At 39.6% G+C, this 23,264-nt stretch overlaps 1 protein-coding gene across 1 annotated transcript in view; it reads right to left on the bottom strand.

Annotated features, from left to right (window-relative positions):
* The window catches only part of ACSM1 (acyl-CoA synthetase medium chain family member 1), a 50,825-nt gene that overhangs the window by 8,802 nt on the left and 18,759 nt on the right, over nt 1-23,264 (bottom strand). Inside the window, 2 exon segments of the mRNA XM_032156022.1 lie at nt 21,197-21,353; nt 22,905-23,045. Coding sequence (XP_032011913.1) covers nt 21,197-21,353; nt 22,905-23,045 — 298 coding nt within the window.

Raw genomic sequence — 23,264 nt, 5'->3', positions numbered from 1 at the left:
GTTCAACCATTATGGAAGACAGTGTGGCAATTCCTCAAGGATCTAGAACTAGAAATACCTTTGACCCAGCCATCCCATTACTGGGTATATACCCAAAGGATTATAAATCATGCTGCTATAAAGACACCTGCACATGTATGTTTATTGTGGCACTATTCACAATAGCAAAGACTTGGAACCAACCCAAATGTCCATCAATGATAGACTGGATTAAGAAAATGTGACACATATACACCATGGAATACTATGCAGCCATAAAAAAGGATGAGTTCATGTCCTTTGTAGGGACATGGATGAAGCTGGAAACCATCATTCTCAGCAAACTATCGCAAGAACAGAAAACCAAACACCGCATGTTCTCCCTCATAGGTGGGAATTGAACAGTAAGAACACTTGGACACAGGAAGGGGAATATCACACACTAGGGCCTGTTGTGGGGTGGGGGGAGGGGGGAGGGATAGCATTAGGAGACATAACTAATGTAGATGACGAGTTAATGGGTACAGCACACCAACATGGCACATGTATACATATGTAACAAACCTGCACATTGTGCACATGTACCCTAGAACTTAAAGTATAATAAAAAATAAAATAAAATAAAAAAAGAAAGAGGGATATTTAAGATAAAACAGTCTGAACACTTGTGAATGAACTATGTAAGTCATAATAACATTAATAAAATAAATTTTTAAAGGAGTTGTGTAATTCAGTTGCCTATAACTAAAAATAAATCATAATAATCTTTCTAGAGATGGGTCTTTAATATTTTTAAAAATGCACTAGTACAAAACTAAGTAATTGGTTAAAACAAGATTTTATTACAAATATTGACTTATTATTTTGTTTTGTTTTGTTTTTGAGATGGAGTCTCACTCTGTCACCCAGGCTGGAGTGCAGTGGCATGATCTCAGCTCACTGCAATCTCCAGCTCCTGGGTTAAAGCAATTCTCCTGCCTCAGCCTCCCGAGTAGCTGGGACTATAGGTAGGCACCACCAACCCTGGCTAATTTTTCTATTTTTAGTAGACACGGAGTTTCATCATATTGGCCAGGCTAGTCTCGAACTCCTGACCTTGTGATCCGCCCACCTCGGCCTCCCAAAGTGTTAGGATTGCAGGCATGAGTCACTGTGCCTGGCTGACTTATTTTTAATGCAAGCGGTTTTTAAATTTTTAATTGTTTCTTTAACATTCTTCAGATTGATATCTTAAAAGTGCTACTCTTTCTCTTTTGAAAAGGCTTTGAAAGATGGCTCTTTCCTTCACCTTTTGTTGGCTCCTGTAACTTTCACTAGTTATATAAAGGGAGAAAAATTGTTTTTGAAAACAGGCAAATGAAGTAACTTTTGAGCATGTCTTTTATTCGGCATGCCTGTTATATCTCTATATTTATATGTGTCATGTGGAAGTGATATTTCACTTCCAGACTACATGAAAGAGTTCTAATCAACTAACTTTAAAAAATGCAAGTGCCTATCAGATTGGCAAAAACTAGCTCAGATGCCCTTTTAATTTACATAATCTTGATAATCCGTGGTAAAAATTTAATTTGGTAAATTTAATCTCAAATTTCTCCAGTAATTTAAAAATCTTAAAGTCATGTTTTAACCCTTGGGTTTTGTGCCCCGCCCCCCCACTCCAAGTGGAAATTTGGGTGACTAAAAACTTAAAATAATAGAAGCACAAAATATGCATTTGTTAACATTTTATAAACACAAAAATGTCAATTCTCAAAAAATGTAAATTTCTTTTTGGTTAAGAAACATTTAAGAGTTGCTTCATAATGAAGGATAGTAATTCTCCTAACTGTCAAACTATAAATGTTATTTATCTTTCCTTGTTTACTTCAAGGAAGCCAATATCATGGTATTCTGAAGACCATATGAATCTCTCTCATTTGACGTCCCACTGGGCCTGGATCTGTTTCACTGCAAATGCTCTGCTGCCAAAACTATACAAGTTGCCTCCCTCTGGGCCCAGGAACTATCACGGAAGAGATGGGCATGTAAGATTGTAAGGGCCAGCTTTGAGGGATAAAATTAGAACCAAATCAAGAAAAGGTTACAAAAAAAAATGCCTAAACAGCTGGTAAAACAAGTTTAGTTGTTTTCTAAACTATTATGTGTCACTTTTGCATACATCCCAACCACAAAAATTTTCTGCTTACTATAAAATTAAAAAATATATATATTTACTAATAGGATAAAGTACCTTGTAACAAACCCTCCTGGGTATAATACTGCCAGTTATAAATTGTGAAGATAAAATATGTCTATACATATATACATATTTTAAATTATTTTTCAGAACAATGCTTATATTTTGAGTAGCTAATTGCTATAAGTCTGTAACAGAAACTAGGCTAACAGTAACTCAACACATAAAAGTTAAAAAGAAGCCAGTCTTGTAACTTTGCCTTTTGGTTCTATTGTCGGGTTCTTTTTTTTTTTTTTTTTTTTTTTCAGACAGAGTCTCTTTCATCACCCAGGCTGAGTGCAGTGGCACGATCTCGGCTCACTGCAACCTCTGCCTCCTGGGTTCACGCAATTTTCCTGCCTCAGCCTCCTGAGTAGCTGGGATTACAGGCGCCCACCACCACGCCCGGCTAACTTCTGTACTTTTAATAGAGACAGGGTTTCACCATGTTGGCCAGGCTGGTCTCAAACTCCTGACCTCAGGTGATCCACCTGCCTTGGGCTCCCAAAGTGCTGGGATTACAGGCATGAGCCACTGTGCCCAATGTTTCTTTGTTTTGTTTTGTTTTGTTTTTATTAAACTTTAAGTTTTAGGGTACATGTGCACAACATGCAGGTTTGTTACATATGGATACATGTGCCAGGATGGTGTGCTGTACCCATTAACTTGTCATTTAGCATTAGGTATATTTCCTAATGCTATCCCTCCTCCCTCCCCCCACCCCACAACAGGCCCCAGTGTGTGATGTTCCCCTTCCTGTATCCATGTGTTCTCATTGTTCAATTCCGACCTATGAGGGAGAACATGTGGTGTTTGGTTTTTTGTCCTTGCAATAGTTTGCTGAGAATGATGGTTTCCAGCTTCATCCATGTCCCTGCAAAGGTCATTAACTCATCATTTTTTATGGCTGCATAGTATTCCATGGTGTATATGTGCCACATTTTCTTAATCCAGTCTATCGTTGTTGGACATTTGGGTTGGTTCCAAGTCTTTGTTATTGTGAATAGTGCCACAATAAACATACATGTGCATGTGTCTTTACAGCAGCATGATTTATAATCCTCTAGGTATATACTCAGTAATGGGATGGCTGGATCAAAGGTATTTCTAGTTCTAGATCCTTGAGGAATCACCACACTGTCTTCCACAATGGTTGAACTAGTTTACAGTCCCACCAACAGTGTAAAAGTGTTCCTATCTCTCCACATCCTCTCCAGCACCTGTTGTTTCCTGAGTTTTTAATGATCGCCATTCTTTTTTTTTTAATTTATTATTATTATACTTTAGGTTTTAGGGTACATGTGCACAATGTGCAGGTTTGTTACATATGTATCCATGTGCCATGTTGTTTTGCTGCACCCATTAACTCATCATTTAGCATTAGGTATATCTCCTAATGCTGTCCCTCCCCCTCCCCCCACCCCACAACAGTCCCCAGAGTGTGATGTTCCCCTTCCTGTGTCCATGAGTTCTCATTGTTCAATTCCCACCTATGAGTGAGAACATGCAGTGTTTGGTTTTTTGTCCTTGCGATAGTTTACTAAGAATGATGTTTTCCAGTTTCATCCATGTCCCTACAAAGGACATGAACTCATCATTTTTTATGGCTGCATAGTATTCCATGGTGTATATGTGCCACATTGTCTTAATCCAGTCTATCGTTGTTGGACATTTGGGTTGGTTCCAATGCTTTGCTATTGTGAATAGTGCCGCAATAAACATACGTGTGCATGTGTCTTTATAGCAGCATGATTTATAGTACTTTGGGTATATACCCAGTAATGGGATGGCTGGGTCAAATGGTATTTCTAGTTCTAGAGCCCTGAGGAATCGCCACACTGACTTCACAATGGTTGAACTAGTTTACAGTCCCACCAACAGTGTAAAAGTGTTCCTATTTCTCCACATCCTCTCCAGCACCTGTTGTTTCCTGACTTTTTAATGATGGCCATTCTAACTGGTATGAGATGGTATCTCACTGTGGTTTTGATTTGCATTTCTCTGATGGCCAGTGATGATGAGCATTTTTTCATGTGTTTTTTGGCTGCATAAATGTCATCTTTTGAGAAGTGTCTGTTCATGTCCTTCGCCCACTTTTTGATGGAGTTGTTTGTTTTTTTCTTGTAAATTTGTTTGAGTTCATTGTAGATTCTGGATATTAGCCCTTTGTCAGCTGAGTAGGTTGCAAAAATTTTCTCCCATTCTGTAGGTTGCCTGTTCACTCTGATGGTAGTTTCTTTTGCTGTGCAGAAGCTCTTTAGTTTAATTAGATCCCATTTGTCAATTTTGGCTTTTGTTGCCATTGCTTTTGGTGTTTTAGACATGAAGTCCTTGCCCATGCCTATGTCCTGAATGGTATTGCCTAGGTTTTCTTGTAGGATTAAGTCTTTAATCCATCTTGAATTAATTTTTGTATAAGGTGTAAGGAAGGGATCCAGTTTCAGCTTTCTACATATGGCTAGCCAGTTTTCCCAGCACCATTTTTGTCAGCTTTGTCAAAGATCAGATAGTTGTAGATATGCGGCATCATTTCTGAGGACTCTGTTCTGTTCCATTGATCTATGTCTCTGTTGTGGTACCAGTACCATGCTGTTTTGGTTACTGTAGCCTTGTAGTATAGTTTGAAGTCAGGTAGCATGATGCCTCCAGCTTTGTGCTTTTGGCTTAGGATTGACTTGGCGATGCGGGCTCTTTTTTGGTTCCATATGAACTTTAAAGTAGTTTTTTCCAATTCTATGAAGAAAGTCATTGGTAGCTTGATGGGGATGGCATCGATTCTGTAAACTACCTTGGGCAGTATGGCCATTTTCACGATATTGATTCTTCCAACCCATGAGCATGGAATGTTCTTCCATTTGTTTGTATCCTCTTTTATTTCAGTGAGCAGTGGTTTGTAGTTCTCCTTGAAGAGGTCCTTCACATCCCTTGTAAGTTGGATTCCTGGGTATTTTATTCTCTTTGAAGCAATTGTGAATGGGAGTTCACTCATGATTTGGCTCTCTGTTTGTCTGTGATTGGTGTATAAGAATGCTTGTGATTTTTGTACATTTATTTTGTATCCTGAGACTTTGCTGAAGTTGCTAATCAGCTTAAGGAGATTTTGGGCTGAGACAATGGGCTTTTCTAGATATACAATCATGTCATCTGCAAACAGGGACAATTTGACTTCCTCTTTTCCTAATTGAATACCCTTTATTTCCTTCTCCTGCCTGATTGCCCTGGCCAGAACTTCCAGCACTATGTTGAATAGGAGTGGTGAGAGAGGGCATCCCTGTCTTGTGCCAGTTTTCAAAGGGAATGCTTCCAGTTTTTGCCCATTCAATATGATATTGGCTGTGGGTTTCTCATAGATAGCTCTTATTATTTTGAGATACGTCCCATCAATACCTAATTTATTGAGAGTTTTTAGCATGAAGGGTTGTTGAATTTTGTCAAAGGCCTTTTCTGCATCTATTGAGATAATCATGTGGTTTTTGTCTTTGGTTCTGTTTATATGCTGGATTACATTTATTGATTTGTGTATGTTGAACCAGCCTTGCATCCCAGGGATGAAGCCCACTTGATCATGGTGTATAAGCTTTTTGATGTGCTGCTGGATTTGGTTTGCCAGTATTTTATTGAGGATTTTTGCATCAATGTTCATCAAGGATATTGGTCTGAAATTCTCTTTTTTGGTTATGTCTCTGCCAGGCTTTGGTATCAGGACGATGTTGGCTTCATAAAATGTGTTAGGGAGGATTCCCTCTTTTTCTATCGATTGGAATAGTTTCAGAAGGAATAGTACCAGTTCCTCCTTGTACCTCTGGTAGAATTCGGCTGTGAATCCATCAGGTCCTGGACTCTTTTTGGTTGGTAAGCTATTGATTATTGCCACAATTTCAGAACCCATTATTGGTCTATTCAGAGATTCAACTTCTTCCTGGTTTAGTCTTGGGAGGGTGTATTTGTCAAGGAATTTATCCATTTCTTCTAGATTTTCTAGTTTATTTGCATAGAGGTGTTTGTAGTATTCTCTGATGGTAGATTGTATTTCTGTGGGATCAGTGCTGATATCCCCTTTTTCATTTTTTATTGCATCTATTTGATTCTTCTCTCTTTTCTTCTTTATTAGTCTTGCTAGCGGTCTATCAATTTTGTTGATCTTTTCAAAAAACCAGCTCCTGGATTCATTAATTTTTTGAAGGGTTTTTTGTGTCTCTATTTCCTTCAGTTCTGCTCTGATTTTAGTTATTTCTTGCCTTCTGCTAGCTTTTGAATGTGTTTGCTCTTGCTTTTCTAGTTCTTTTAATTGTGATGTTAGGGTGTCAATTTTGGATCTTTCCTGCTTTCTCTTGTGGGCATTTAGTGCTATAAATTTCCCTCTACACACTGCTTTGAATGTGTCCCAGAGATTCTGGTAGGTTGTGTCTTTGTTCTCGTTGGTTTCAAAGAACATCTTTATTTCTGCCTTCATTTCATTATGTACCCAATAGTCATTCAGGAGCAGGTTGTTCAGTTTCCATGTAGTTGAGCGGTTTTGAGTGAGTTTCTTAATCCTGAGTTCTAGTTTGATTGCACTGTGGTCTGAGAGACAGTTTGTTATAATTTCTGTTCTTTTACATTTGCTGAGGAGAGCTTTACTTCCAACTATGTGGTCAATTTTGGAATAGGTGTGGTGTGGTGCTGAAAAAAATGTATAATCTGTTGATTTGGGGTGGAGAGTTCTGTAGATGTCTATTAGGTCCACTTGATGCAGAGCTGAGTTCAAATCCTGGATATCCTTGTTAACTTTCTGTCTCGTTGATCTGTCTAATGCTGGCAGTGGGGTGTTAAAATCTCCCATTATTATTATGTGGGAGTTTAAGTCCCTTTGTAGGTCACTCAGGACTTGCTTTATGAATCTGGGTGCTCCTGTGTTGGGTGCATGTATATTTAGGATAGTTAGCTCTTCTTGTTGAATGGATCCCTTTACCATTATGTAATGGCCTTCTTTGTCTCTTTTGATCTTTGTTGGTTTAAAGTCTATTTTATCAGAGACTAGGATTGCAACCCCTGCCTTTTTTTGTTTTCCATTTGCTTGATAGATCTTCCTCCATCCCTTTATTTTGAGTCTATGTGTGCCTCTGCTCGTGAGATGGGTTTCCTGAATACAGCACACTGATGGGTCCTGACTCCTTATCCAGTTTGCCAGTCTGTGTCTTTTAATTGGAGCATTTAGCCCATTTACACTTAAAGTTAATATTGTTATGTGTGAATCTGATCCTGTCATTATGATGTTAGTTGGTTATTTTGCTCGTTAGTTGATACAGTTTCTTCCTAGCTTCGACGGTCTTTACAATTTGGCATGTTTTTGCAGGGGCTGGTACCGGTTGTTCCTTTCCATGTTTAGTGCTTCCTTCAGGAGCTCTTTTAGGGCAGGCCTGGTGGTGACAAAATCACTCAGTGTTTGCTTGTCTGTAAAGTATTTTATTTCTCCTTCACTTATGAAGCTTAGTTTGGCTGGATATGAAATTCTGGGTTGAAAATTCTTTTTTTTAAGAATGTTGAATAGTGGCCCCCACTCTCTTCTGGCTTAGAGTTTCTGCCGAGAGATCAGCTGTTAGTCTGATGGGCTTCCCTTTGTGGGTAACCCGACCTTTCTCTCTGGCTGCCTTTAACAGTTTTTCCTTCATTTCAACTTTGGTGAATCTGACAATTATGTGTCTTGGAGTTGCTCTTCTCGAGGAGTATCTTTGTGACGTTCTCTGTATTTCCTGAATCTGAATGTTGGCCTGCCTTGCTAGATTGGGGAAGTTCTCTTGGATAATATCTTGCAGAGTGTTTTCCAACTTGGTTCCATTTTCCCCGTCATTTTCAGGTACACCAATCAGACGTAGGTTTGGTCTATTCACATAGTCCCAAATTTCTTGGATGCTTTGTTCATTTCTTTTTATTCTTTTTTCTCTAAACTTCCCTTCTCGCTTCATTTCATTCATTTCATCTTCCATCAGCGATACCCTTTCTTCCAGTTGGTCGCATCTACTACTGAGGCTTCTGCACTCTTCGCGTAGTTCTCGATACTTGGCTTTCAGCTCCATCAGCTCCTTTACACCCTTCTCTCCATTGGTTATTCTAGTTATCCATTCGTCTAGTTTTTTTTCAAAGTTTTTAACTTCTTTGCTATTGTTTTGAATTTCCTCCCGTAGCTCGGAGTAGTTCAATCATCTGAAGCCTTCTTCTCTCAACTCATCAAAGTCATCCTCCATCCAGCTTTGTTTCGCTGCTGGTGAGGAACTGCGTTCCTTTGGAGGAGGAGAGGTGCTCTGCTTTTTAGAGTTTCCAGTTTTTCTGCTCTGTTTTTTCCCCATCTTTGTGGTTTTATCTACTTTTGGTCTTTGATGATGGTGATGTTCAGATGGGTTTTTGGTGTGGATGTCCTTTCTGTTTGTTAGTTTTCCTTCTACCAGACAGGACCCTCAGCTGCAGGTCTGTTGGAGTTTACTAGAGGTCCACTCCAGACCCTGTTTGGCTGGGTGTCAGCAGCGGTGGCTGCAGAACAGCTGATTTTCATGAGACCACAAATTCAGCTGTCTGATAGTTCCTCTGGAAGTTTTGTCTCAGAGGAGTACCTGGCCGAGTGAGGTGTCAGTCTGTCCCTACTGGGGGGTACCTCCCAGTTAGGCTGCTCAGGGGTGAGGGACCCACTTTAGGAGGCAGTCTGTCCATTCTCAGATCTCCAGCTGCGTGCTGGGAGAACCACTACTCTCTTCAAAGCTGTCAGTCAGACAGGGACATTTAAGTCTGCAGAGATTCCTGCTGAATTTTTGTTTGTCTGTGCCCTGCCCCCAGAGGTGGAGCCTACAGAGGCAGGCAGGCCTCCTTGAGCTGTGGTGGGCTCCACCCAGTTCGAGCTTCCTGGCTGCTTTGTTTACCTAAGCAAGCCTGGGCAATGGCGGGCACCCCTCCCCCAGCCTCGCTGCCACCTTGCAGTTTGATCTCAGACTGCTGTGCTAGCAATCAGCGAGACTCCGTGGGCATAGGACCCTCCGAGCCAGGTGTGGGACACAATCTCCTAGTGTGCCGTTTTCCCGGCCTGTTGGAAAAGCGCAGTATTAGGGTGGGACTGACCCAATTTTCCAGGTGCCGTCTATTACCCCTTTCTTTGACTAGGAAAGGGAACTCCCTGACCCCTTGCGCTTCCCGAGTGAGGCAATGCCTCGCCCTGCTTTGGCTCGCGCACAGTGCGCTTCACCGACTGTCCTGCACCCACTGTTAGGCACTCCCTAGTGAGATGAAACCGGTACCTCAAACAGAAATGCAGAAATCACCCGTCTTCTGTGTCACTCAGGCTGGGAGCTGTAGACCGGAGCTGTTCCTATTCGGCCATCTTGGCTCCACCCCTAATGATCACCATTCTAACTGGTGTGAGATGGTATCTCATTGTGGTTTTGATTTGCATTTCTCTGATGGCCAGTGATGATGAGCATTTTTTCATGTGTCTGTTGGCTGCATAAATGTCTTCTTTTGAGAAGTGTCTGTTCATATCCTTTGCCCACTTTTTCATGGGGTTGTTCTTTTTTTTTTAACTTAAAATCATTTCAAGAAGTAATGAATGCCTGTCCACATCCATTCCTATCTGGCCTAGAACAATTAATTGGCTATAAGTCTTTTGACTTTTAAGGTCCTCAGCCATGGGTAGTCCTGCCAAGGAAAAAATGACAGTGCAGAATTATGACTTCTCCTGTGACAAAACCTTTTCTCTCCCAAATACCAGTATATAGTGCAATACAAAAGTGGTGGGAGGAATAGATTTGTCTACTATTAACAAGTGTATAAGAATTTAGATACTGAGGAACAGGTGTTTCTTGCATTTAATTTACACCCTCCTCAGGATGCTATACCTATGGAGACAAATTGGCTGGAAAAGAGATTAAATTTATTAAATTCTAATTTAATGTTGGTCCCACAATTTCCAAATAAGATTTATCATAGAGTTCAAATAACCCTTAATAAGTAAGGTAACCACATTGTGAGTCTGATCAAAGAATATGATGGTGCATGCAGTGTTTATTCTGGCTGAAATATTCTTACTGCTCTCGGATGCTACCTATAACCTTGGATGCCCAAATCTTCACTATCTTTATGATAGACATTTTCTTGTAAATATTATGCCAGATACAGCAAAAGGGAAAGGCACAATTAAAGACTCAGATCATGATAGCTCAGAACGTAGATCTGATCTGGGATTTTTTTTTAAAAGACTAAACCCTAAGCCTGACTCCATCTCACCCCTTAAACTCCATGTCTTCCCCCCATTATCCAAAACGCTAGTATTTAAAATTATTACCATCAAATCAGAGGACTCTAGGAACAAGCTTTCCTAGCACTGTGGGACCCTGCCAGATGGCCAAATCAGACAACTCTAGGAATGAATCTTCCTAGTGCCATGGGACCTGCTGCTGTTTGTTGGCCTACACATGCATTCTATGGAATGCTTTTTGGCCAAGAGTGGGGACTGAGGACTAAGCTCTGATTTTTACTATCTTGCCCAAATTCCTATCTAAGGTGTCTGGGGAGTCATACCTTACAAACCATAAATTCTCATCAGATGGATTTTATTTAACCCTTTATATTGTGACTTAACTTTCCAATCTGACCCTGACATAACATTATGAGACAAGGAAGAAAACCAAAATATTGTAACCCAAAACATGTTTCTCTGCCATATCTTGAAATTGCCCTGCAAAGTCTCTTGTGGGAAAAGTCCACATCCTATAGAGAATGCACTTTCCCCTTCATTTTCATTCATTCCTTTCCATATCCAGGAGATAATCAACTAAGAACCAGGCACTCCTTTTAAGTCCGATAAGACACATTTTACAACCTGCTTTCTCTCTGAAGTCTGCTATCTGAGAGTTTCCTCTGCACAATAAAACTTGGTTTCCACAATCCTTTCTCTTAACCTGAACATTTCCTTTGATCCCAGGACTTCAGATAAACTAACCGTCAATGAGAATATGTTTAAATTTAACTATAACCTGAAAGACCCCGCTTTGCGTTGTCCTGCCTTTCTGAACCAAACCAATGTGTTTCTTAAATGTATTTGATTGATGTCTCACACCTCCCTAAAATATATAAAACCAAGATGCATCCTGACCACCTTGGGCACATGTTCTCAGGACCTCCTGAGGGCTGTATCATGGGTCATGGTCACTCATATTTAGCTCAGAATAAATCTCTAAAAATAGTTTACAGAGTTTCTCTTTTCATCAACAGTAGTAGTTTCCTATGTACAGCATGTGATATAAAGTCTCTTCTCCCTTTTTCCCATGAAATTTTCCTAAAGAATACAAAAACAATCACAAAATAATAATTAGATTCCCTGAAGAAAATGGAGAAAAGTGATGGAAGTTTGAGAGCCAGCTGGATGCAGTTAGCATGAGGCTGAGCCCAGCCAGCTCTTGGTGATGAGGAAAGTGGCACCATCTGGACCACTTTTCCACCTCATTACCCTCTCCTGATACAGACAGGGTCAAGAGTGAGGATAGGAGGGTTGTGTTCACTGAGGATGTCTTCCTCATTCTTTTGAAGCTTAAACCAAAGTACATAAAGTGGGCAGAGTCTCAGATGGAGTCATTAGTTATGCCCTGATAAGATGTGTACTGAGTTTGGACCAAGGCCATCATCTGAGGAATGTTGCAAAACTTGGCTGTCATGTGAGCTTTGAAATACAGATGGGAACAGAATACAGCCAGACTGAAGCTTCATGAGTAAAATCAAATTATAATTCAGAGTTAGCTCTGTAAGGGAATCATTACACTCTGATATTTTAACTTTTATGTCTAAAACATGTTAGCTCTGATTTTTGAACTAGCCATTTCAATTTCACAGTCCCTAAAAGATACATAAATGCCCATAAGTTTCAAAGAGTGTGTTTTGGTTTAGCTTAAAATTAACTCTCAAACATAGGAAGATGCAAAAATAAAGTTGTATTAAGATAACACCACACACCCACCAGCCTGGCAAAAATTAATAAGTCTGACAATACCAAATGTTGGCAAGAATGTGGAACAATGGAAATTCTCCTGGCCTGCTTATATAAAGAAGCATAGATTGGTTTGGAAGATAGTGTGGTATTGTGTTGTATCAGTGTGACCCGCAATTCCTATCCTTGAAAAACTCTACAGAAATGCATGCTTGTACACACCAGGGTCCTAGGATTCTACGTGTCCTAGGATGTCCTAGGATTCTACGTGTCCTAGGATGTCCCAGGATTCTACATAGCATTAGTCATCAATAGCCTCAAAGTGAAAACTACAGAAATGTCCATTAATAGTAGGACTGGTATAAGAAATTGTGGTATTTTCATAAAGTAGGATGCTGCACACAATGAAGATAAACTACAGCAATATGCAACAACAGGGACACATCTTAGAAACATAATTATTACATAATAATGTAGCATTACATGTGTAAAGTTCGAACACATGTAAAATAAAATTTTGGTTAGGGATAGTTCCTTAGGAGGTAAATTATAAAGGCAAGTAAGGAATTAACAACATAAAGGTCAAGATAGTTGCTTCCCTTAAGGGAGATGGAAGTCTCTGAGGTGCTGGCAATGTTATGTTTTTTTGTCTTGGGTGAGTGGTTACACAGGTATTTGCTTTTCAATAATTTATTAATCTGTAAATTTCTGTCTTATACATTTTCTGTAAAATTGTTATTTCACAATTCAAATATTTAAAAAGGAATCAACCCACAATCATGCAAGGCTCACTGAGTTTCCTTTGGATCTCTGTAACTGCTTTAATTTAACTAATTAACTTTTGATCATTATCGCCACCAACACTTAACACACAAACACACATACACTCCTCAAAGACCCAGAAGAAAAACAGACCGTGATGTATCAGATTCCTTAAAATCTTACCCAAAGATGTTGTTACAAGCCACTTCTACCATATCTGGTGAAATCCTGCTGCAGAATCGTTTGAAATATAGTTGATACCCCCCAAAAGTGGTTGATGGGATATTTCAACAACGTCTGAAAAGGGAAGAGAGAAGAAATTTTATTTTTACAGTTAAGGTTAAACTAACAGCCAATTATTAGCAGTCTAGTTCTGACCTTCTCGCTAGAAGAACCCATTTGTTCATTTCTTAATCCTTTAAATACACATATATTGAGCATGGATTTCATACATGGTATGCATCAGGTACTGTGGGGGAAATACAAAAACTGAGATAATGTTCCAACTCCTGTGGTGAGTAGGCACTAATAGGATAAAACAGGACTCGAATGATATGGCAGAAGTTGGTAGATGTCATAAGAAATACTTGAAGTACAAAAGTTCTGTAAGAATGCAGGAGAGGGAAATACTCCTTCTAGTTGTGTGTCCCAGGAAGCTTGATGGAAGAGGTGGTATTTAGTCAGGACATTAGCAAATAGACATGGTGTCTACAGGCAGAGAAAGAGGGAGTCTCTTGGAGATAGATGAAATAACAAGAAATAGGGTCTCAGGAGCTAAAGAAACACTTCAGTCAAGTCGAATAATATGATTTATTTAGACCCACAGGAGAAGAGCAAGAATTAAATTTAGGAAGATAAGGTAAGTTGGAGCCAGGTTATTTAGACTCTAAAATGTTTGGTACTTATGATTAATTAGCTGGATGTGTTTTCTTTCAGAGTTACAGATCAGGGTGGAGATACACTAAGAGAGTGAAGAACAGTAATGAGAAGAGAAAGTGGGTTTGGGTGTCTTAATTTAAATCCTGTTACTTAATTTGTCTGTAATTCAATTTCCTTATCTGTAAAATGGGAATGTCCATATATTCCATTTAGAATCATGATGAAATATAATTGTCATTTGTGGACAAATCTAGCTCTACTTCCAGTCCCTCCCTTCATAGACACAATCAGCTTTCAATCTCTAGCCTCTACCTCTTTAATATCTCACATTTATATACACTTTTAAAATTTTTGTCCTACTCTCACCCCTGGCCCACTGCTCCTACCCCAACAGGTGTCTTTCCATGTCTGTGAAGGTCTCAGGCCCATGCCAGCAATGTCTGTGTCAGTAACCTCACCCCAGGCACAGTGAGTTGGATTGGTGACTTGGTGACAGACAATTGCCTTAGGCTGTGTTGGTAGAAGAGCTGAGGCAGGACTGGCTTCTCTGTCATGATGTAAAAGAGTCTTGGAACATGTCCTGGGTCCAGGGCCTAAACCCCCTTGTGGACTTTGGAATGCCAGTCTCTATGCCAAAGGGTGGAAGGCTGCCCTGCCACACCATAATCTAAGCCCAGGGCATAAAACCCCTTGTGGCTTGGATGGAATCCAGGGCTCAGGGCATAAAACCCCTTGTGGCCTCTGGAATGTGCACAGACTTGTTGGTTACTCTCCCAGTCTCGTAAACATATTCTCCATTATCTCAGATAGCAGAGCATATTACATATGCATCAAAGAAAATGCTAAACCATCACAATTATGCTTGATGCACTGCTACCTTTCTACCCCCACGTCCTCCCATCCTCACCTCTTTACCCCCACATCCACATATCCTCACCACCTGCTTCTTTGTTTGATCACCAATAAATAGTGTGGGCTCCCAGAGCTTGGGGTATTCACAGCCTCCATACCAGCATTGGCCCACTGGACCCACCTTATGCACTCTTAACTTACCTTTTCTCATTCCTTTGACTCCGCCGGACTTTGTAGCCTCCACGGCCTCGTGTTGGGTCTGATCACACCAACACTCTGGACCACTCACTCATCCTCTAGTTGACCTGGACTGGTTATCTGGGAAGGGGGATTGTCAGCCCTGAAATGCTGTGATTGCTATGCTTGACTACGTGCATGTGAAGTAGCAAAAGTAGTTCTACAAACAGAAAGAAGGAAGCACATCTATAGAGAAAAGCAGAGAAGACACTGAAGCTGCCTTAATTCTTGGTATCTTTCTGGTTTCTGTTTTAGATCTTTTTCAAGCTCATTTTGCTCTTCTCCTACAGAATAATGAGCTATTCTAATTCCCCCTTCCATGTGTTTCTTTTTCCACTAAGCTACTCTGAAGTAGGCTTCTGTTACTGGCAGCTAAGGGAGCTCTGCTTAGTAGGTAAGAATTAGACATCATAGGTGTCTGGGGCCTTTCCCAGAACTTGGCACTTAGTAGGTGTTCACCAAATGTGGGCTCTGGCTATTATCATGTAAGTTGCAACCTATGACTCCTCTTGGTGCTTTGCAGCTTTCAGTAGGGGTGTGAAACAGAGAGCAGGAGACTCTTGTAACAGATTTGGCAAGAAGGACTAAGTTGACAGGTGGGCAGAGAGGAAATAGAAGGAATGTTTTGTTTTACTAATTTGAATAGTATTTATTTATTTATTTACTTTTCATCTAAATGGCCCCTTTAAAAGGCAGAGTGGCAAGACAGATACAAAGAAAAGACCCAACTGTCTTCTGTCTTCAAGAGACCCATCTCACATGTAATGACGCCCACAGGCTCAAAGCAAAGAAATGGAGAAATATCTGCCATGCAAATGAAAAACAAAAAAGAGCAGGAGTCCTTATTCTGATATCAGATAAAACAGACTTTAAACAAGCAATAATTAGGAAGGACAAAGGAAGGCATTATATAATGATAAATGGTTCAGTTTGACAAGAAGACTTAACTATCCTGAATATATGCACACCAAACATTGGAACTCCTAGATGCATAAGATGAGTTCTTCTTGACCTATAAAAAGATTTTGCCAAACAAAAATAGTGGGGGACTTCAACAACCCACTGAAAATGTTAGACACATAATTGAGGCAGAAAACTAACAAAGAAATTATGGACTTAAACTCAACATTTGACCAATTGGACCTAATAGACATCCATAGAATAACTTATGTAACAATCACAGAATATACATTCTTCTTGTTCCCACATGGAACATATTCTAAAATTGACCACATGTTCAGTCATAAAGCAAGTCTCAATAAATTCAAAAAATCAAAATCATACCAAAGTACATTCTTAGACCACAATGCAAGAGAAACAGAAATCAATGCCAACAAGATCACCGAAAACTATACAAAAACATGCAAATTAAACAATTTTCTCCTGAATAACTCTTGGGTGAACAAGAAATCAAAAAAGTATCTGAAATTAATGAAAATGAAAATAGAGATACCATCTACCAAAATCTTTGAGATGCACCTGAAGCAATGTTATGGGCAAAGTTTATAGCACTAAATGCGTTCATTAAGAAGTTAGAAAGATCTTAAATTAAGAATCTAATATCACTTCTAGAGGAACTAGGGAAAAAAAGAACAACCAACAAACACCAAAGCTATCAGAAGAAAATAAATAATTAAAATTAAAGAGCTGAATGAAAATAAGATGCAAAAGTTTATACAAAATATCAATGAAACTGAGAGCTTGTCTTTCAAAAGAATAAACAATATTGATATACTGCTAGCTAGATTAACAAAGAAAAAAATGAGAAGATCAAAATAAGCCCAATCAGAAATGACATAGATGACACTATAAGTGGTCCCACGGAAATATAAAAGATCCTCAGAGACTATTATGAACACACGGATGCACATAAATTAGAAAATCTACAGGAAATGGATAAATTCTTGGGAACACACAGCCTCTCAAGATTGAACCAGAAAGAAAGTGAAAACCTGAAGAGACAAATAACAAGTTCTGAAACTGAATCAGTAACTACTAATCCCAAAAAGCCCTGGACAAGATAGATTGAATTCTAACAGATATACAAAGAACTGGTACCAATCCCTCTGTAACTAATCCAAAAGATTGAGGAGAAGGGGCTCCTCTCTAACTCATTCTATGAAGCCAGAATCCTTTTGGCACCAAAATCTGGCAGAGATACAATGACAAAAGAAAACTCCAGGCCAATATCCCTGATAAATGTAGATGCAAAAATTCTCAACAAAATACTAGTAAACTGAGTCCTGCAGCACATCAAAAAGTTAATTCACCATGATCAAGTAGGCTTTATTCCTGGGATACAAGGTTGGGTCAACATATGCAGATCAATAAATAGGATTCACCTCATAAACAGAATAAAAAACAAAAGCCATATGATCCTCTTAGTAGGCGCAGAAAAAGCTTTCAAAAAATCCAGTATCTCTTCATGATAAAACCCCTCAAGAAATGAGGCATTGAAGGAACATACCTCTAAATAATAGCCATGTATGACAAGCCCACAGCCAACATCACACTGACCAGGCAAAAGCTGGAACTGTTTCCCATGAGAACTGGAAAAAGTGTAGGATACCCATTCTCACCACTCCTATTCAACATAGAATTGGAAGTACTAACCAAAGCAATCAGGCAAGAGAAAGAAATAAAAGATATTCAAATAGGAAAAAAGTCAAACTATCTCTTTTTGCTGACAATATATGATTATATACATAAAAAACCCTAAAAACTCTACCAAAGGGCTCCTGGAACTGATAAACAACTTCAGTAAAGTTCCAGGATATAAAATCAGTGTACAAAAATTAGCATTTCCATACACCAACAATGTTCTAGCTGACAGCCAAATCAAGAACACAATCCGATTTACAACTACCACTAAAAATGAAATACCTAAGAATACATCTAACCAAGGAGGTGAAAGATGGCTACAAAGAAAACTACAAAACACTGCTGAAAGAAATCAGAGATGACACAAATAAATGGAAAAATATTCCATGCTCATATATTGGAAGAATCAATATTGTTAACATGACCATATTGCCTAAAGCAATTTATACATTCAATGCTATCCCTATTAAAATACCAATGTCATTTTTCACAGAATTAGAAAAAATGACTCTAAAACTCATATAGTACCAAAAAGGGCTTGAATAGCAAAAAGAACAAAGCCAGAGGCATCACGTTGCTCAACTTCAAACTATACCATAAGGCTACAGTAACCAAAACAGCATGGTATGGGTACAAAAACAGACACATACACCAATGAAACACAATAGAGAACTCACAGCTATAGCCATATGGTCTTCAACAAAGTGAACAAAAATAAGCAATGGAGAAAGGACTTCCTATTCAATAAATGGTGCTGGAAAACTGGCTAGCCATACGTAGCAGAATAAACCTGGGCTCCTACCTTTCACCATATACAAAAATTAACTCAAGATGGAGTAAGGATTTAAATATAAAACCTTACACTGTAAATATCCTAGAAGAAAATCTAGGAAATACTCTTCTGGATATTAGCTTTGGCAAAGAATTTATGGCTAAGTCCCCAAAAGCAATTGCACCAAAACCAAAAATTAACAACTGGGACCCAATTAAACTAAAGAGCTTCAGCACAGCAAAAGAAATTATCAAGAGAGTAAATAGCTTACAGAGTGGGAGAAAATATTTTCAAACTATGCATCTGACAACATCCAGAATCAAATATCCAGATTCTACAAAGAATTTAAGTTCTTTGTAGATTCTAATATGTAAAGTCTAATTAGAACTAATATCAGAATCTACAAAGAACACAAATCAATAAGTAAAACCCAAATAATCCAATTTTAAAAACGGGCAAAGGACATAAACAGACACTTCTCAAAAGAAGACATGCAAGCATCCAACAAACATATGAAAAAATGCTCAATGTCATTAATCAGAGAAATGCAAATTAAAACCACAGGGAGATACCATCTCACACCTATCAGAATGGTGATTATTAAAAGGTCAAAAACAAATGCTGGTGAGGCTTTGGAAAAAATTGAATGCTTATACACCATTGATAGAAATGCAAATTAGTTTAACCACTGTGGAAAGCAATTTGAAAATTCCTCAACAAACTTAGAACTACCGTTTGACCCAGCAATCCCATTACTGGGTATATATCCAAAGGAAAATAAATGGTTCTACCAAGAAGACACATAGGGTCATATGTTATTGGCAGTGCTATTCACAATAGCAAAGATATCGAATTGACCTAGGTGCCCATCAATGGTGGATTGGTATAAAGAAAATGTGCTATATATACACCATGCAATACTACACAGCCATAAAGAAGAATGAAATCATGTCCTTGGGAGCAACATGGATGAAGCTGGAGGCTGTTATCCTAAGTAAATTTATGCAGGAGTAAAAAACCAAACATCACTTTTTCTCACTTATAAGTGGGAGCTAAACATTGAATACACATGGACATAAAGTTGGAAACAATAGATGCTGGGGATAACAATGGACACTATGAGAAGGGAGAGAGAGGGAGGGGGTCGTGGGCTGAAAAACTTATTGGGTACTATATGCACTACCTGGGTCATGAGAATATTCTTACTCCAAACCTCAGAATCATGCAATATACTCATGTAACGAATCTGCACATGCACTCTCTGAATCAAAAATTTAAAAGACTTTTTGTTTTAGTCTTCAATAAGATAGACTAATACAATATATAAATTAAAAATTATTATGAATAATTCATAAAAATAGTAAGTGGGAAATAGTAATGCAAATGCTTATTTGGTAAATTTGTAGAATTTTAAACTTTAAGCATTTACTAAGGCTTAAAATACATAAAGACCTTTTGGGACACTCTCTATAGCAGCGGGAGAATTAGGCATGAGGGTGGGAAGGGTGGTCAGTCTTGTTTGTGGTGCTTTAAGTCTCAGGTGCAGAATGTGGTACAGAAAATAATGATGGTGACACAGGAGGAGGCGTTGATGTAGAGGTAGGGAATGAGATATGGGAAGTGCAGTTTGATGTTCTGGAGGAATGATCAGATGGGCTTTACCAACTAGGAGGTTGGAAATGTTTTGCTAGCCTGGGAGAATCAGCTTGGACTGAGAAGACTAGACCCTAGGTACAGTCCTGACAGCCACCTGCATTGATGTGCTTGCTGAGAAAAATGGAAGTGAAGGAAATTGCTTAGAAAGAAGAGGAACAGTAAGGGCAGACCATTGGAGGACTGCAGTATTCAGGAGCAGGCTAGGTGAAGCAGAGGTGGCTGCAGCAAATGGAGAATGTTCTTTGGTGAAGTTTGATATTAAGGTGGAAAAGATGGGTTGACCCAGTGTGTAGCAGGTTCAAAGGAAGGCATTTTAGGATAAGTACACTGAATATGTTTATGGACTGAGGGTGTAAAACTAGCGAAAAGTGAGAGACTGAAAATACAGGAGAAAATGTTTAGTAGATTAAAGATTAATAAAGAAATGCTGTTTATCCAAGGCCAGGAGATAGAACTCTGCAGTGGTTGTGCAGAGTGGGTGGATTTTGAGAGGTGGAGGGCAAGGTCTGCCTCTGAGAGGGAAAGCAAGGGTGTGAGTGCAGACATAAGGAAAATGTTGGGGTGAAGGGACATACAGAGAAGAGTTCATGCAGGTGACTTGAATTGTCATCATGATGTACTCATCATAAAAATAGCAGCAGCAGCTCCCACTGATAAGAGTGTTTTCTATGTGCTGATGTCAGGGTTAAGTACTTTACACATATCGCCTCTATCGTCTCATTAATATTACCTAAGACTTTATGAGGTAGTAATTATTAAAAGACCTATTTTGCAGATAAGGAAACTGATGCTCAGAGTGATATGTAACCTGCTAGTTAATTTCAAAGGTAGGATAAGATGCTAGATCTGTCATATTCCAAGGGCTGTTTTTAAACATTTCATCATATTGAGTAAGAAAACACACACACACACACACACACACACACACACACACACACACACCCCAGCTGCTTGGCCTTGGCAGCGTCAGGGTCCAGGATCTGGGAGACTTGGACTTGTTGTGCTTGCTTTAATTTTTCAAAATGCACATCCTGGGTCCCAAGTCTACAAAGGCTGATCTACAGGTCTGAAGGATCGCCCAGTAATATACATTTTCTTCAAGGTCACATTTTGATGTGACTCGGGTATAGTGACTCAGATTCAGTGCTTCACATTTTGAGAAGCCCAGGCCCAGGATCATCTTAGGCTCATAGGCTTCTTTGCTTAATAAAATATTTTTTAGCAAGGTACAGCTTTTGGCCCGGAAACATGGATTTTTTCTGGAATTTTGCTGATAGGGGAAGGTGAGTCTTCTTACCTGTACAATGACCTTGGTGTCAAACTGTGGCAGATGGTGGATAAAGACTGTACAACCTGCTGTCCATGGTTCTACCAGAGTCCAAATGGTAGCCAGCATCCATCCTGAGTCTGACAGGCACCAGGAGACATCAGATGTCTTCAGGCTCCGTAATTTCCTATTAACTCCAAAATGCAGTGGCCTCAGCTGTGTGATCATGGCTGATGTGATGAAGGGTTGTGCACTCTGGGTTTTAGCTACGAACCCACCTTTCTCACTCTCAGTTCCTGTGATTTGTGTGGGGCTCCATACCACCCTCAGGCCAGGTCTCAAAGGTGTACTGCCAAATATTTCCTGATTACGTACAACTGAAACTAGTTCAATCATACTACCTCTCTTGAACTGATTCTCCTCCAGTGTTCTCAGTAACCAGACATGTCATCCCTGTCCATGAAGTTGTCCAAGCCCCAAACTTTGGCATTGACCTTGACCTCCTCCCATCTCCCATGTTTAACCAGCAGATCTGGTCCACTCTGTTTTCCTGAAATCTCAACTGTGTTAATTTCCATCATATCTCTAGTACCTGATCCATGCCACTACTAGCTTGCACCTGGATTAGACTAGGAGCCTTTAACTGGTCTTCCCTAACTCTATGCTAATTTTCTCCAATCCATCCTGCATCCTGCAGCCATGGTGATCTTATCAAAATACAAATTTGATCAGATCTCCTCCTCCCTAAAAAACTTTCAGTATCTCCCTGTTGTTTTCCTAATAAAGTCCAAAATCTACTACAAGGTCTGCAAATCCCTGCACGGTCTGAGTCCTGCTCACTTTTCCAATTCTTCCCCTTGGTCCTTCACCCTACACCCTGAGCACCAGATATTCCCAAGTCTCTGTAGTTCTATGAATACTACTTTTTATATCTTTGTGTCTTTGCACATACTATTCCACCTGCACAGAAGCTCTCCCTTCTCTCACCTCCATTCCTCCATGGGTTTTGCTACTCAACTGTCATCATTAGTGTAAATACCCACTGCCCCTGTTCTGGTTAATACAAAAAGACATCTGTGCTCCATGTTCTGTTTAATATGTTAATAAATTTAAAAATATAAAGAATTTGGTCCATTCTGAATATTACTAGTTGGAGATGAGAAGGCGTAGAGAAGGAGAGGTTTGGTTTGCAGGAGATTAAATAATTAACCCAAGGATAGAGCTTTGCCCTCTTAGGGGTGATGGCTTGGCATAGCTTGGTTCCAGATATTTTCTTCCCTATAAGTGAATAATTGAGGAACTCTAAGTCTGATTTGCCCATAATAGGGGAGAGGTGAGGCTCTGTCATCTCAGGTCACCCTGCTAGAATATTCTGTCTTTCCCTACAAAATTATGGAACCACTGTCAGGCTTGTCATGTGTGTAGGCTTCTGGAATGTCTACTGTCTCTACCCACATTTCCTCCCCACCTCCTATGAAGATGCTCTGGTAGAACCTAAATGTGCCTCCTTTGTCACTCTGAGGCCTCTGTCAGCAAACATTTAGGATTCCCAGCCTTCACCTCTCAGACCCTGAGAGGTATGAACCAAAGAGAGTGGAAGGGAAAAGGAGTATGGAGTCACTTCCACTTACAGCTCCTTTCCCAAGACACACACACACACACACACACACACACACACACACACACACAAACTTTGCCATCTGGGATCCAGCCTCTATGTCGGTGCCCTTTTTCCTACCTTCCTCGGAAGGAGGGTTGTAAGGCCAACCCATGGGAGTGTTTTGCCATCTTGGGGAAGCCTGTGGTCCCACTGGTGAAGAAGATGACCATTGGGTCCAAGGTCTTTGACTTAATACAGGTGTGTTCCAGGGATGCTGATCTGCAAAGGGGTTCAAGACAAAAGGAAAAAAGTCATGATTGCTGTTTCTTCATCTTCTGGGAAAGCAAAAGAAACATAAGGCATGGACAGGAAACTGGGAGTTTGCAACACTAGAGGAAAACTGGCTCTCCCGGTGTTAGGCATCACACTGACTTGATGGGTGATTCGACCATGTGGACCAGCATTTTTTTATTTGAAAAATTAGTAAAATACAATGAA

The sequence above is a fragment of the Hylobates moloch genome, unplaced genomic scaffold, assembly GCF_009828535.3.
Source record: "Hylobates moloch isolate HMO894 unplaced genomic scaffold, HMol_V3 SCAFFOLD_6, whole genome shotgun sequence".
In the NCBI taxonomy this organism is placed as follows: Eukaryota; Metazoa; Chordata; class Mammalia; order Primates; family Hylobatidae; genus Hylobates; species Hylobates moloch.
The sequence above is the reverse complement of the archived record's forward strand: the minus strand, read 5'-3'. Positions and strand labels throughout refer to the sequence as shown.